The sequence below is a fragment of the Cricetulus griseus genome, chromosome 5 (genome assembly GCF_003668045.3).
Source record: "Cricetulus griseus strain 17A/GY chromosome 5, alternate assembly CriGri-PICRH-1.0, whole genome shotgun sequence".
In the NCBI taxonomy this organism is placed as follows: Eukaryota; Metazoa; Chordata; class Mammalia; order Rodentia; family Cricetidae; genus Cricetulus; species Cricetulus griseus.
In genome coordinates, this window is record NC_048598.1 from 185,986,790 (window position 1) to 186,003,679 (window position 16,890).

At 45.1% G+C, this 16,890-nt stretch overlaps 1 protein-coding gene across 2 annotated transcripts; it reads right to left on the bottom strand.

Annotated features, from left to right (window-relative positions):
* Positions 1-932: 932 nt before the first annotated feature.
* Yy1 (YY1 transcription factor) lies at positions 933-15,200 on the bottom strand. Of its 2 annotated transcripts, XR_003485414.2 has the most exons (5): positions 14,995-15,200; positions 8,239-8,299; positions 6,443-6,601; positions 3,723-5,806; positions 933-2,810 (listed from the first exon to the last, which is right to left on the bottom strand). XR_003485414.2 is itself a non-coding variant. In XM_027416381.2 (4 exons), exons 1-4 carry the CDS (start codon positions 15,072-15,074, stop codon positions 5,624-5,626), a joined length of 483 nt encoding a protein of 160 aa, XP_027272182.1. In that variant the 5' UTR covers positions 15,075-15,200; the 3' UTR covers positions 933-5,623. The 2 variants fall into 2 exon arrangements, 1 of the variants encoding a protein (XP_027272182.1); XM_027416381.2 differs by having other exon boundaries at positions 933-5,806.
* Between the last annotated feature and the right edge of the window lie 1,690 nt (positions 15,201-16,890).

A 16,890-nucleotide genomic window follows, 5' to 3' on the forward strand; every position in this document is an offset into this window, starting at 1 on the left:
ATGGGAACAGGCCCTTTTCCAGTAGGAAATGGGGAGCTGCTACAGGTCTGGTGCTGAGCCCCAGGCTGCTGACAGTGCAGCAGTCTAGCCAGGCCAGCAAGGCTCCAGTGGGGGTGGCAGCACAGTTTCTCTTGTGAGCACAGCAGCTTACTGTTCTAGCTCAGAAAGGTCCAGCTGGGGGCAGAAAGCCCCAATGCACTGTATTTGCAAAGGACAACCAGAGCTTCTCTGAAAGGATGTTGGAAGAGATAGTCCAGGCTAAGAGACCACAGTGAGAGCTAAAAGGCCTGTATTTTAATGTTCTGGGCCTGTTTCTCCCCAATTCCTCCAGTGGTTTGGAGATGAAAGGGTATATTCACATGTCACTCTCAGAGAAGCAGGGGGGTAGGTCTTTGGGAAAACCTCCAGAAAACAGCCCATTTACCAGCCAAAGGCGCAGAACAGATTAATGTTCATCCCAGCTGCTCAGCCCTTTTGCTTTCACAGGGGCTGGGGGCCTTGCCAGCTCAGCAACATCATGCCCACAGACCCATTTCAGTATGGTTGGGGGTGGGGGATCTTGCTCGCAAGCACCGCTAAGGCTCCAGGAACCCAGACAGGCAGAAAAGCACATTCCCAGCCAAGTCCTGGACAGTTGGTTCCTGAGCTTCCAGGGCTGACACGGGGGATCACCAGCCCAGCTGCATGATAAGCACTTACTTGGCTGTGCGCTCTTACTACAACTCCTTCTGGCCCGGAAGTGAAACATTTCTTGTACTTGTGGCACTACTCCTAGGTGAGAACGGAAGCCACTGCATCTCTCCTGGGAACTCAGGACACACACACCCCCTGCGCGCGCCCCCCCAGACCAGGGGTGGGGGTAGCTCCCTCCCAGGCTTAAGGTGGAATGACACTCAGCAAAGTGATGAACAAACAAGAACTAGAGGCATTAAAAAGCTTAACATTAGCATTTATTGTATTGTATAGAGCCATGTTACACATGCTTGGTGCTGCAAATTGAGTCATCATGTTTTCCTGGATGCGAACGAAGCCATCTGATGCTTGATGCGAATGCTTTAAATACTATAATATTTCTGTGTCTATGATCTATGAGCTAAGGAAAAACCAACGACAATTCCAGAACAGCAAAGAACACTTAAAAAGATGTACATGACACACAATGCAAAGTCCTTGAGCCAGGGCCTATAGGAGTTCCCAGAAAGTGAAAACACAACTTTCCTTGTCATTTGTAGACATCAGAGTCTAACAGCTGCTGGCATTATAAGAGGTGACTCTGGTCCTGACTCCCATCCATTACGCTCTGTATGTGGACACCATGTGGCCCCAGGCAGGGAGACAGACAGCCCAGCACAGCTGCCCATCCCCAACATCATTTCTTAGGGGGTATGAGTGGCCTTAACTAGTGCCATCAAACCTGCCACTCTGTGGAGTGAGTGCCAGGCAATGTGCTGCCAATTAATACATCCCCTTCCCTCAACCGACTCCAGAATGTTGGCTGGGCATACCTTGTACTCCTCTGTGGAAGGTGCACCCTGCCTGATGACCTGCTGCCAACATTCAAACTCCAATACTCCCTTTTACTGGTTTTATAAGGGACAGAGTGACATTTGTTCACTACTGCCACCCACCCTTCCCATAAAGTCTAAATAATGTCCCAGCTAGAGGATGACCTTCCTGGCACCATACTGACCAATAAGGCCAAAAGATGATGCTAGGAAGCCTCTTAGCCACACACCTATCCTCTCCCGCCTGGTGCCACTCCTATCCAAAGGGCCTGTACTTAAGCCAACTGAGGCAGGCAAGGCCCCTGAGCACACCCTGAGAACACTGACAAGTAGTGGAAGAGGTCAGTACTTTGGACACCTAACCAGTCTGTCTGGTCAATGCTGCTGGGAGGTGAATGATTCAAAGCATGAAGTACCTTTTATTCTGAGCAGCCAAAGAGCAGGATTAAGGTGTTCACTCAGAGTTGCAAGCAAGCACATATTATACATCGGAGTTCTGACTTCCCAGCCTCGGCTGAAATCTTAGGTGGGGTGCATCTGCCAGGTCATGCTAGGCCTGGACTCTGAAGAGGTGCTGAAGTCACACTAACACCAAGGAGGCTGCAAAGTCAGATGGGGGCCTCTTATGGCCAGAGCCAAACAATCTGGGCTAGAAAAGGAGTCGGCTTCTGCAGCCAGTAGGGCTGCAAGAACAAAGCCTTTTACTGGTCATGACATCTACTGGCAACTCTGCTCACCCCTTGTTCTGACCCCTGAAGTCCCTGCTCTTGCTGTAGGCTAGATGTTGAGAGAACAAACATGAACACTGCAGACTGACAAAATCATGCCAATTGTGGAGCACAGAGGAAAGGTAGAAGCAATCAGGTAGGTCTCTCTGCCTGTGGTGGAGAGTGGGTGAAATTAGGGGGCAAGACTTTCTGGGTCATAGACATACACTCTAGTTTGAGTGATCTTGGGTTACACCACAGGGGAGTCCTGCAGAGTGGGAAGGGGGATGGGTACTAAGCCAGGCCAGCACCGTTATCACCCCTGGAGCACCGCACACCTCACTGACAGTAGGTTCTCATTTCTGTGAAGACACGAGCGACAACTCTGCCTAGAAACATGGGCAAGCATTGCACACATCATCCCCTCAAAGGGTCTTACATCTCCAAACTTAGCAAAACAAGTGGCATTCAGAAGAACCTGTGCATGGAAACCAAATAGGGGGGAAAAAAGTCTTGGGTTTTCCTCAGCTCCTCCGGCCTGGAGTCTGGGCAAAGTACACACATCGCATGGGACCAGCACGGCGTGAGCTCAGCATCTCTGTGGGAAATAAACGTCACTCTGGAGTGACAGCTCTGTATACAGATAATATGCCCCCAACCCCACTACCAAAGAGGGGCAAGTAACAGATTCAAAAAATAGAAAACAACATCTTATTAGGTGTAAACTTATCCTCTGGAGTTTTTACATTACATTTGCTAAAAACATGCATTTATTTCTGCTCAGATGTAAGAAAATAGGTCTATCAGTATTACTTACAAATCAGATCAATTCTCTAGACAATGGACTCACTGTTAGAACACCATTTCAATTTTTAGTAAATTAATTACATCTATAACAAAATAATAAATTCTAACAAGCAAAATGGGTTTAAGCCAAACCAAAGCCAATGAGAAGCAGCTTTCCTCTGGCCCCTGCCACTCATGTTAGTTCCCTATGCTGTTGTCCTAAGCCCAAATTGCAGTCAGCAAGAACCTGCATATCAAGCTGTCTTGGAACCCCCAAATGAACTCCTAACAGAAGTTAACTGAGAAGACAACGCTAACACAGAAAGGGCGAAGACGACTGTTCCACTCAGACAGGAAGGGACGAAAGAGATGGCCGAGGGCATCTCCCAAGGAATCAAGGCACAGAGGATGAGGCCTCACTCCATACGTAGGCCCGACTCTCAGGGTGGCTGGCAGGCCTTCCCACAGCACAGGTCTACTCTGCCGTGGAGCCTTGGGCAAGGGTCTTGAGGAAGTGCCAGGACCAGACTCAAGGGTGGCACAACACTGGATGAGGAGGGCAACGTGGCTCTGGACTCCTACTGCAGGGCATTTAGGAAAGCTCAACCTGATGGTAGGGAGCGAAGACCTGGGTGCTCACAGAAGAACTGATGAAGCTCTGCCCAGGCCTGGCAGAGAACCACACGGGGCACTTGGCTCGGAAGGGGCCCCTCCTTAGGCTTACCTCTCTCCTGACTGCCAGGCACAGCAAAGCCTGTCATCCAAGCACAGCTGGGTCTGCTGATGAGCTCAGTCCCGCCAACTACTCATTGGATAACAGATTCTGGACGAATAAAAACAAGTGTCCCAAGTTACGATTTTCATTTATGGTTCAGAAGGCACTTCAAAATTCCACAGAGCCACGGGGTCACTGTTTCTAGGTCACCAATCCTCCTGGTGAGGCCGTCAGAAATCGGGCTACGTGTTTGACCGGTTGGTCTCCCGGCCTCTTTGTGACTAAGTCTGGTATTGGTTTGTCATTTACCTTGTAGTTAAGCATTCAGCACAGAAAGACAGACAGTTAGGTTTGCATTTTGAATAAATGAGATTTTGATGTATCACGGCAGTTTATAAAATATTTAACAAGTCTGGTATTTGACTCTAAGTAAAATCCAAAAATCATACATTGAAGAGGTCACAACATGACAAGTCAAGTACTCACTGAGTACAACTCCCTAATAATCTAATCGCCTTGCCGCTCTGCACTTAGTGTGCTTACAAGCATTAAATAGCTACTGGCACTCAACTGCTACATCTGCATCTAATACGGACTGCACTGGATTTCCTATTGGACAAGCCAAGGAGCCACTGCCCTCGACGCAGCCTGAGTGGTGAGGAGGAGGTCCCACCTTCCTGGTGCACCACTGCAGCCGGTGCCTTCCCTCCAGAAGGCATCAGGACCTCCCTACCAAATGCGTCACTCACACATGCACCAGGGGTCGAGGGCAATCCTGTTAGCCATGGGCCATCTGGTGTACTCTGAGGTAGTTCCTTAGCTTGGGGTGCCTACTGCCTACTCTTCTGGAATTCAGGGCATGTAGGAAATAGATATACTAAGTGTCCATGCACGGATCTCATCACAGTCACTGTCACTGAGTGCAAAATAAAGGAAACTCGAGTTGCTTTATTTAGCTTCCAATTTCTGGGAGGCTCAAGAATTATAAGTATTCTGGACAACAGAAGAAAATAAGGCTGTGCTTACAGATCTCTTTCTGCCATAATCTTTCTTTAGGATCGCTATTTTATTGTTGCCCTTTCTGTTACATGGGATGTACACATCAGGTGTTAAAAGGTACAATACATTCTACAACTGAGCACCACTTTCTGTAACTGAACAGGCAAAGAAATTACACTGAACATCAGCATCTGGCAGTATTTTTTGGAAAAAAAAAAGTGACTAAAATGGGTTTAAATTGATTAACACTATTAAATCACATCTAATATTTGATACTACATGATTCAATACAGCTATACGATACAATTATACAAAATGTGTTAACATCAAAGAATACAACCAAAATTAAGATAGCAAACAAAACCTATATAACTTTTTTTTTTGTACAGGAAAATACTTTTGAAGTATGCATGTAACTGCCCATTCTTTTAAAGAAAATCTACCGCAAGCAAAGTTATCAACCTCCAGAAAAATCACACAGCATTACTAAGCATATCCCCAAAAAGTGTACAATATGCACACTTGGAAAATACAAAATTAAAAAAATTGTAAGCAACAGGTGAGCTTCATATTTATAAGAATGTGAAAAGAAGTCCCATTTTTAGCACTGTTGTATAAAGAATTGTCTTTTGATGCGAAGTTCATGAGCTGTCCTCCTGTTGGGACCATACTTTACAAAAACACCTTGTTTTTGAAACGAGATTACAGAGCAAGATAGAGCATCTTAGCAATGTCATCTTATTAAAGTATTTTTTTAAATTTTTACTACTTTATCAAAACATGTCCCTTAGGTGTGTAGGATTCATTTTTAAAATTCTTCCTAGAAATAATATACAAAGGAGAGGCATATTTATTCCCAATCATACTCCTGAAGATGCTTCCCGTGGTCGAGAAGTTCTTCTCTCTTCTGTTCACTGGTTGTTTTTGGCTTTAGCATGTGTTAAGATGTGAGATTTCAGGTTAGTTGACTGAGCAAACTTCTTGTTACAGCCGTCGAAGGGGCACACATAGGGCCTGTCTCCCGTATGGATGCGCACGTGCGTGCGCAGATTGAAGTCCAGTGAAAAGCGCTTCCCACAGCCTTCGAATGTGCACTGTCAGGAGAAACCAGAAGTCAGCCCACTCGGCAACTGCCACCAGACCCCAGGGGCCGAGGGCACACTGCTGAGCCTGTCCCCTTTCCTCTTCTGGAGAACCTTCTGGGCATATTCTAGAACTGACAGACAGATTTCTGACACTACAAGTCCATGGCTAGCTCCGGAAAACCCGAAGTGTTGTGCTAAGTATAGCCAGTATAAAGCTCTAGCACTTCCACAGACAGCCCAGAAAGTAGAATACAGATGCTTATGACATTTAGTGATGCCAACTGTCAAAAAGAATTGTGGTACAGACTCACTCACTCCTGTAAGCAGCACCGAGTCTTACCCGGAGCCGCATGTAGCCACAGCACACTTCGTAAGCACCCTATCAGTGATTCACACTACTCCCTTCCACATGGGACCTCTGAGTCTCTCACATGCATAATCCTGTTTCTCTAACAGACGCCATCCACCCAGTACCCAACAGTGCAGTTACACACACTCACCAGGAACCCAGGCAGACTTCAGGGAGCCATATCAGGAGTGGGAATAAGACCGCCAATCCCCACCATGCTTGACATCACCGCCCAGCCCAGCCCAGCCCAGCCCAGCAGCCTAACTTGCAGTTTGGGGAACAGGAACTGGCTCTACCTGAAAGGGCTTCTCTCCAGTATGAACCAGCTGGTGTCGTTTTAGCTTTGAGCTCTCAACGAACGCTTTGCCACACTCTGCACAGACGTGGACTCTGGGGCCGTGGGTGTGCAGGTGCTTTCTCATAGCAGAGTTATCCCTGAACATCTTTGTGCAGCCCTTAAAACAGAGAAACAAGCTTAGTGGTTCACACTGCAAACTGCAAGAAAGAACTCAACCACTCAACAGCCTTTACTGATGTTTTTAAGCAAACAACCTCCCCAGCCCCCCCCTTAAACTTAGCATTGCAAATCATTAAGCTATTTAAGGAAAAAAAAAAAAAGGTAAAAAAAAACAAAAACAAAAACCAGACAGCTGAGAAAAAGCCTTTTTATTGCAAACCCGTGCTTTACAGATGAGGAAACTGAGGCTTAGAGATGTATTGAAGTCGACTTGCCCAAGGTCACACTACTAGCAGTAGCCAGCCAAGCTGGGAGTAGAACCCAGCGTCCAGGCTTCCAGCTACACCACAGCCGCCTCACCCAGCTACAGCCCCCAGATGAAGTAACAGAAGCACCGAGAAATAAACGGAGTTAAGATGACGGTAGTCCACCACTACCTTTGGTGGGCCCCGTATTCTGTGCTGCAACAATGGGCTGTCATTCTCCATCGCCTACTGTTCCCTCTTCTCTCTTTGCCTCTTTCCCCTTCTTGACAGAGAAAGAAGCAAGAGGGTCTCCAAGGAATGGCAACTACAGAAGAAATTTATTTGGTGAGACACTGGGAAAAGGAAGAGGCAGGCAAAGCGATACCAGTGCGGGGGAGGCAGATGGATGTGTGGTGCCCGAGAGCAGCGTGTCCTCAACAATTTCTTCTGCAGTTGTTGCCCATGATGGAGTGAGTGGGGAAATGGTGAGACAGCGTGACAGAAGGACAGCACAGGTCACCACTAGACAGCTTCACAGGCAAAAGGGAGGGGAAAGCCAGTTTTCCACCTTGACCTCAAGCTTCAGCTCCCATTTATACAGAAGCAAAGAGACCCCGGCACTCATGGCATAACGGTTTTCAAATGCGCCTTAACTGTGGCTCTTATAAAGCCACCACGCACCCCACACCTCCACACCACAAGTGTTTACAAGGAGTACAGAGACTTAGGTGCGTGCTTTTCAGTAGCCATCTCAAAGTACACTTATTCTTCTCCCACTGCGGTTTTGGAAAAATCTTTATTCCATCCATGGTTTCTTCCCCTTTGTTTCTCAGCATTTACATCTTTTCCCTGGTTTAAGCCCAATCAAAACTGAAAACTGACCCCCACACCCAAACACCTCAAACTGCTTTTCAGCCACCCTCTTAAAGACCAGAGCTGCGTTTGAAAACAGTTATGCACCCCTCTAGTAGCACAATTAACAGAGTAAAAAGAAAACTGAAGGAAACCACCAAGACTTGGTCTATTCTAGCAATGTCCAAGCTTCAGTTATGAGCTGAGAGTCTCAAAGACATGTGGGTGAGAATAACCCAGTGTCTTAAAACAGACTTCTTAATAAATCCAAAAAAGAAAAAAAGAAAAAAAAAAAAAAGTCCTAACACAATACAGTCAATATACAGAATAAGAACACTGGCCCTTACAGCAGCCCCACTTAACATTTTTAAGTATCCTTTACTAAACAAAGCAAGATTAAATCTCTCGTGTTTATAAAACAAAAATCCTAACTCCTCACTCTGTTTTAGTTACAAAAGTTGAAATCAAAGTACATATTCCTTACAAACTGTCTGAAGCCTAAGCAGCAACTAACCAACACTCCCCTCGAATTACTTACTTTATGAGGGCAAGCTATTGTTCTTGGAGCATCATCTTCTTTAATTTTCCTTGGCTTCATTCTTATTGAAGAAAAAAAAAGGAAAAAGAGAGAGAGAAAGAGAGAGAGATTTGTAGGAGTGGGTCACACTCAACAAGCATAAATCAAATAGTTCCAAGATTTCTCCTTGTAGCACCAACACTAAGCTCATGGCACTCCCCTTCCAAAGGGGAAAGGACCAAACTGCTCCAACTGCCGAACCGGAAGAGCAAGAGATGCTCTTCTGAATTCCTAGGCAAGTAAGTGCTGGTGCTCCAGAAGGCTGCATTTGCTGCCTCTTGAGAACCTGGTGCAGCTCAGAGCAGCACCATTATCGTCTGACTCCAACTCTGCTCTTCCCACCTAACCACATTAAACAAAACAACCCCCCCACACACACACACACAAAGAACAACCCGGAGAATGTCAGACTATCACTTAGGGTGGGGCCTAAGTCACTCCAAAATCAGTTGCTTCGACAAGGGTGCCTTATTTAAAAAAAAAAAGGGAACAATGGGCATTGGAATGTCTCAAAAATATACATCTTTGAAAAACAGTAATCTCTCTCTCTCTCTCACACACACACACACACACACACACACACACACACACACACACACACACAAAATAGGTCCATGTCATACAGACACAAACCTTTCGGAGATGTAATTTTGGAGCAGCATGCATTGAATAGTACTTCTAAGCAGAATTATTTACACCCATGTAATAAAAACCAACTCTCAAAGGAAACCACCGATGTGCGCTGGCAGTTACTTCCAAGGGACTGGTGGACAGGCGGCATCACTTCTTTTTGGGGGGCTGGGGTAGAGTTTCAAGACAGGGTTTCTCTGTGTAACTAACAGTCATGGCTCTCCTGGACCTCACTTTGTAGATCAGGCTGGCCTTGACCTTACAGAGACCCACCAACCTCTGCTCCCCAAGTGCTGGGATTAAGGGCATATGCCACCATTGCTAGTGAATAACTGCCTCTTAACTGCTTGTATTCGTTTTGGTGGTAGTAGGAGACAACAGTTTTTGTAGGTCTTTAATTTTACTTTGGTTCCGAGACAGGGTTTTGCCATCATAGCTAGCTTATTTTTAAAATTTTCTGGTTGTGGCTTGGGAGCTCCCCTGTGAGAAAAGAGCATTAGTAGTCTGGCAGCTGGGAGAACCCCAGGTGAGGCTACTATTCTCACAGCTTGCCAATAAAGAACCTGTCCAGCTGCCACTTCCTCAAGCAACCTTGGTTTTTATGAAAACTCTCCCTAAACATTCCCTACAAACCCATGTATGATCAAGGGGCAAAAAAATTTTAAGTTCACAGAAAACTAAAAAGATTTGAAATTTGCAAACACATCTTTTTATCCCAAGTTCTGCCATGTCATACTCTTCCATGAAGGCTGATGTCTAACCAATAACTAAGGCAATGGTTTCTTTCTTTTTTTTCTTTTTTTAAGATGTCAGATCCTCTAAAACTGGAGTTACAGACAACTGTGAGCTGCCACGTGAGTGCTGGGAATTGGTTTCTTAACAATAATGACAATGTACCTATGGTGACTGACTCGGAACAGTTACAGAGGCCCAAGTTACTCTTTCCACTAAACCCAGGGAGAGGGTGACTGATCCTCCGTACATTGTTAATGCCTAGAAAACACAGGAAGCTACTACAGTGCCTGATGATCAATCTCAGAACACCCTTCCAATTCCAACTCCGCAGACGAAACACTTCAAGTAGACCGCCAGTATGCCAGTTAACAAGCATTACTTTTAAGTGCCTGCTGTTAACCAGCTTTTGCTGGTCTCAAATGCCTGTCTCCACTTAAGTGCTAGGATTACATGTGTAATCTGTACCACTCTCTGTTGCCTTAAATGCCAGTTAATCTTCAAGTTTGGGGTTCAGTTCAGAATAGGGTAGGAGGCCAGTGCTACTCCACCACCTAGAGGTTAGAACAGCATGAAACAGCAGCCAATTTTCCTTTTCTTTCAAGCCTCATTTGTTTATTAGGTTGTTTGAGACAGGGTTTCTTTGTGTAGCTCTGGCCATCCTGAATTTCATTCTGTAATCCAGGCTGGCCTCGAACTCAGAAATTCCCTTGCCTCTGTCCCCTGGGTGCTGAGATAAAAGGCATGCACCACCATCACATGGCTTTCTTTCAAGTCTTAATGGGGTATTTTGAAACAGGCTCTCCAAATACACCTCAAACTGGTCTTGAAACTGCTGTGTAACACAGGACTAGCCTTGAACTTGTGACCTTCCTATTTTTCCACATGCTAAGAACTGGTAACAGATGTTACTCCTAGTGGTGTTACTTTTTCCCCTTAAAATGCACCGACTGCTCTTCCAGAGGTCCTGAGTTCAATTCCCAGCAACCACATGGTGGCTTACGACCATCCATTATGAGATCTGGTGCCCTCTTCTGGTGTGCAGATATACATGGAAGCAGAATGTTGTACACATAATAAATAAAATCTTTAAAAAAATGACATTTTCAAAAATGTGTGCTATCTACCATGAAAATTTACAATGCATTTGGACAAATCTAAGACTCGGAATCAATAGAGGACTTAACTGTCCATAACGACAGAGTGGTTCTTTCCTTGGAGAAGCTCTGCTGTACAAGAACGAAGGCCACTCCCACTCCACCCCAGCACTTGCATATATTTTCTTTCATTGACTCGGATGCTTTATAGACCCAGACAGAACGAGTACAACAACAGGATGGATATGTGACTTGGAGTTGGCTTCTATTAGCTTCATGACCTTGAGCAAATCACTCAACTTCTCAGCCTCAATTTCTTAGTCTGTAAGCAGGCACCAATCTCAGTACAGAGCTGCAAGGAGTCAAAGACAACACCTGGGTAGTGACAGTAACTACTATCACTGGTCATGCAGTTAGAAATGAGTTCATCCTTTTGTTTCTTTGTTTTTTGAGACAGGGTCCCAACCACGTAACCCAGATTGGCCATGAGCCTATCAACCTTTTGCTTCAGCCTCCTGAATGGTAGATCAATAAGCACCCGCTACCACACTCTTTAAACTTATGCCATTTATGCTGAACAACCGATAAGGTTGAATTATCTTTCAACCAAAGGGTGGAGAGACTAAAACAAAACAGACAGGCACCCTTAGTAAAAGTAGAGGGCCTGTTCTGCAGCATTACTGCTGGACCTGACAGGACATCACACTGTCACACATGCAAGGAGCACCGCCATGAAGACTCCACAACTCACCCCCGCAGCAACTTTCTGACACAATTTTAACAGAGCAATGTTTAAACCAAAGTCCCAACTAAGTTGATGCACACCAAACTCAGCCCAGAGCCACAGGAAGGGCTTGAGCCGCTAGGACAGTTTCTGTTGTCACTCAGCTATACTCTGCAAGCAACAGGGTCTCTCATTAGGAAGCCCAGCGTGGCCTTGAATCTGCAATCCTCCTGCCTCAGCCTCTCAAGTGCTGGAATCACAGGTGTGCACTCATCACACCCAGCTACACGACAGGACGTCACAGTGCCGGCAGCTCTAAGAAAATATGCAAAAAGACTGCCTACACTTCATTAGGAAACAGAACTTCCTTCACCAGGCCCCAGCCTAAACAGCAAAGTATTAAAAAACAAAACAAACAAACAAACAAACAAAAAAAACACTCCCTGGTAGTACCTTTTTTCAGGGGGAGGGGGCATGGACAGGGTTTCACTGTGTAGCCCTAAGCCGTCCTGGAACTCATAAATATGTCAGCCTGCCTCTACTCTGGAGTGCTGGGACTAAAGGTGTGTGTGTCTTTTTAAGACGGCATCTCACATTGTATCAACTTCCCTATGCAGCACAGGACAACAGATCAGCAGTCAGCTTACAGACTTACACAGGAAAAGTCTCACAAGGCAAGTACTTCTAAAAACCCAGCAAGGCCACCCCTCCAGCTTTATTTAAAGACAAAACTTTCAAATAAAATTCATTTTTTAAAATTTCTACTTAAATATGCAATCATATACGCTAAGCAGTCTAGGTGAAGTGTGGCAGGTCTGAAACTTTTTTTGGTCAGCTTCATGTCCAGAACAGAATACCCACTCTGCCACAGGATGGAAAAGATAATCAGAGGAACTTTCAGTCACAAGCCAAGAAAGAGCTCAAGACTCAATTGTAACTCTCCCATCATATCACAGAGGGCAGGAGGAAGACCAGAAGAACAAGTCTCCTCATAATTGGTGGAGATCATACAGTGTAACCCCCAAGAGTGAAACTTGGTGCTTCTATTTGGTATTCTATTGTCAGAGGCCTCCAGAAGACCCTTTTCCATGATGGAGACCTGAAAATAACAGGGCACACAGCCTCAGATATTTCTCTCTACCACCACTGTCCAACAAGTTAAGTCCATGTAGGTTAACATGATCTTTAAGGGATGGAATCCAAGATTGGGTTGAGTCCAACCCTCAGTCTACCTTGGCGCAAAACTTTTATTTTTTTACATACTAGCAAAATGAGCAAGGAACACCCAATTCTAATACAGAACAAAAGCCCCAGGAACGGACTGTAAAAGAAAAGACTGCACTTCAGCTGCATCGCCAAGCATGCACAAGGCCCTGGGCCACATAAAGGCTTTCACCACCGCTCCTCTTAACATGCATGTACCGTCTTCTCATCACCCACTGTGGCCATGGCATTGCAGACATCCTTCTCTCTCTCTAAGTGGCCTTCTCCCTGGGCTTTAGGTCGTTTATCTTTGGTGCTCTGAGATACTGTGGAGGGAGGCAGTGGAAACCAATGCCAAGAGTCACCTGTGCCTCCTCCCTTGCACTGCTCACAACCCACAGCATAGCTTCCCCTCTCTTCAGAGTCTTTCTTCAGTCCTCTACCCTGCTGCTGCAATACTGGTGCTGCTGTGTGGAATGGAGACTGTGTGTCCCCCCCCCCCATCTTTCAGAAGGTTCTTCATGGCAGTCACGTTGCTGCATGTTTCTCAGATGACGCTCACTGCTTCCTCTTACTCTTCAAACACAAGGATTTCCCAAACCTCCCTTTCTATAACTTCCATAGGATCTTGATTTTAGTGTGACTTCACTCTAACTTCCTTCGTAAAACCATGAAGTCCACATAAATGTTTAACCCCTAGATCCACACGCTGCCTAACCCAAACACAGACTGAAAGGTGATAACTGAAGGTAAATGTTGGTGCCCCCCTTTTTCTTCCCAACTAGACACAAACAGCAATGTTCCTTACCTCCTGTCATCTCCAACGTTTACTCTATCTGCCCTACTAGTCTAGCTTAAGCCTTCTGCCACATCCAGGGGGAACCTGCATCAACCCATCTTGAACTTGACTATAAAGTAATCCTCCCCATCAAAGCTTTCCTCCCTGTTCAAGTCTTTAGCAGCTGCCCTCTGCAAAAAGCCCATACATCTTTGGCTAGCATTCAGGGGCCTAAATAATCTGATCCCAATTGACTTCGACTCCATTCATTTTCTTTAAGCACCCCAATTCCTAGGCATGACTGTACATCATTTGTGTTTTCTACTGTGCCATTTTGTTTTGGCATGTGTGCCTAACACAGAAGCCTTTACCAACACTATGTTCAAGCTGGGTATGGAGACACACACCTCTAATCCCAGGACTTAGAGGAGGCTGAAGCAGGATTTGAGATCAAGGTCATCTTGGGGTGAATAGCAAGTTATAGGTCAGCCTGGGCTACAGTGATGGTCTTAAAAACTGTACGCTCATCAGGGGCCACATCCACTGCAACATGTCTGCAACATACTGCTGCTGTCTCCACGACACCTCTGTGTCCTCACTCAATTCTAAGCACCAAGGAAGAGCTAGCTAACTTTAGGAGCACAAAATTGAACTCAGGCATAGTATTTGGTTCAGTATGCCCCCAAATTATACCTCGTTGCCAACTCTGTATGGTAAATTCAACTTATTTGTAGCTTCTGGGGGTAAGGCTGCTTAATGTTTGATTCTAATGACTGTACCAGAAGTACAAAGACTTTAACAAAATCAGGAAAGCAGTGTTATTAACAAATGCACAGAGCCTTAGCTTTACCAAGCTATAACAAATTTAAAATAAATGTCTCTGCTCAACCCTGGGCAAGGGTAGATGCTACCAATTCCATTTTACTTAAAACGTTACGTATCTGTGCTCCCCTACCCCACCAGGTCTTCATAAGAATTGCCCACAACACTTAAAAGCTAATATGAACAGCAGAGATTTCTGCAGGAACCCACCCTCAACAGGCAAAAAAAATAAGCATCAATGAGTACAGATCTTGACTGTTCAGCATGGGCAGCCACAGAAGTCCCAACTTAAATTAAGAAAACACTAGGAATTACACTCATCACACACTAACTAGGAACTGGTGAAATTCCTGCTTTGGTCAAAGCATCCAGGACAAACCGGGAAACACTGCAACAAGCTTGGACCAACAAAAAGGCGCAAAGGCAATGGACACACCCACCGCAAAACAAATCATGTGCGATTCCCTCAACTCCACAGTAATACCTGTCGTAGAACCAAAGAGTATTTGTCTCATCTCAGTCTACAACGATCTAGAATGCTGCCCCTAACACATTAACAGCATCAGCTGTTACTAAAACCAAAAGCGGTTGCTTTTGTTTTCAGAAGTGTCCTTATAGAAAGAATGCAAACCATCACTGTCACTTGGGAACAAAAGAATACAGCTGGCAAGATTCAAGCACTTCCTATAACAGAAAAAAAAAAAAAAAAAAAAAAAAATCTTGTAACTTACCTAGCAAATTCTGCCAGTTGCTTAGGGTCTGAGAGGTCAATGCCAGGAATCCCTCCAGGAGGGAGTTTCTTGCCTGTCATATATTCAGAATAATCAGGAGGTGAGTTCTCTCCAATGATCTGCTCTTCAACCACTGTTTCATGGTCAATATCTTTTTTTTCATCTGAAACACATGAGATTGATCATCTTAACTAGATGAATACATTGGATATAAAATAGCTTTCAGTGGAATCTTCTTACCGAACTATTCATAACTACTACTGACTCAGTTTCTCAACCACTCATTCTGTGTCCTCCATCTTTTCAACTCCTGATTCTTCTCCTGGGTCACCCAAACCTTCTATGTCAACCCCCAAGGCCTTCACATTCAAGCTCTGAGTTAGCCTACCAGGAATAGCTAGCTCTCCACGAGTGTTCTGTCACACACTCTCCAGATTTACACTTCTTGTATAACTAGCTCCTCTAAAGTCTCCGTTTTGCCTTTTTACCCATTTCACAAACTAATAAATGAAAGATAAAATATTCTTAGAGTCGAGCAATTATTACAGGTTCAATCACTCCCAGCAAGGAAAACCAAAGGAGACACAAAAACCAAACACCTCTCTAACTTTCCACAATTCTTTGTATAAAAACAAGTTTTATTTTGTTTTAAGAACTTTCTATTTGCCAGGTGGTGGCAGCACACGCCTTTAATCCCAGCAGGAGGGACGCAGGCAGATCCCTCAGTTCAAGGTCTACAGTGTGAGTTCTATGACAGAAACACTGTCCTGAAAAACAAAACAAAACAAAACAAAACAGGATAACTTTCAGGGTTAGGTTCTTCCCTTTCATACTTAGTACAGATAGATCATCACAGCTTTCTCAGCAAGCACTTTCAGCTGCTGAGCCTCATCCTACCCCCTTATTTAAACTAGCCTGAGCTTCCACCTCTGGAATACTGGAATTACAGGTGTGAGCCACCACCTCACACAGCTGACTTCAACCATTCTTCAGTCTAGAAATCTGACATAATAGCAATGGCATTTTACTCAATACCTTCATCACACATTGCCCATGAAGTAGGCAAACTACCACTCTCTTTAATTTTACAGAGAAGAAACCGAGGCATGGAAAAGTTAAGCAACTTACCCAGGGCTAACTGTAAAAAAACCAGTTCTGTCTGTACAAAGCATGGGGGAGATGTGTGCGAAGGTCAGAAGAAAACCCAGAGTCTCTTCTCTTCTCTTCCTCCATTACCCGGCAGCTTACCTGATGATCAATTGGTCTCACTGCCCGCCTCCCCCCCTTTTAAAAGGACAAGTATTTATTGGACATAAACTCAACACACCCATGTATTGATAAAGATGGATATCTATGCATGAATGAAGGGGTCAACTGAAACAGGCTGTGTGACTGAGAGCAGAGAGAGAGCTGGGACCCCACATTGTGAGATAGTTTTCAGTCTGCTCTGTCCTTACAGAAGGACAGAGTTAGAAGGTCGTTCTCTAACCCAGATGCACTACCCACGCCAAAACCTAACTGTACAGAAACATGATGGTAGGCAGGGAAGCTACTTTCTTTCCCCCAGCCCCAAGTCTTGCTAGCCATCCCTAGTTGGCCTTGAACTTGCAGTGACCATCCTGCTGGGGTCAGTTTATACACATTTCTGATGCAAAGATAAAAGCAAAGGGCTCTATGGATGTAGCTTGGTTGGTAACTTGCTCACCTAGCATGAACCCGAGTTCAATCAATCCCAAGCACCATACAACCTGTGCCTGATGGCAAAGACCTACAAACCAGAATGGGGGATGGGGGAATGTTCAAGGTCATCCTCCAACTTCAAAGAAAGTTTGAGGCCAGCCTGGGAATACACGATGAGTGTCAAATCTGCAGCACAGAGAACTCCCAACCTAGACT

Excerpts from the sequence above, each read along its gene's own strand:
- Yy1 (XM_027416381.2), bottom strand. The coding sequence starts at position 15,074 with ATGACAGGCAAGAAACTCCCTCCTGGAGGGATTCCTGGCATTGACCTC. Across the intron at positions 6,602-8,238 it reads CAATAGCTTGCCCTCATAAA|GGCTGCACAAAGATGTTCAG; the intron begins GTAAGTAATTCG and ends CTCTGTTTTAAG. Across the intron at positions 5,807-6,442 it reads CTGGAGAGAAGCCCTTTCAG|TGCACATTCGAAGGCTGTGG; the intron begins GTAGAGCCAGTT and ends TTCTCCTGACAG.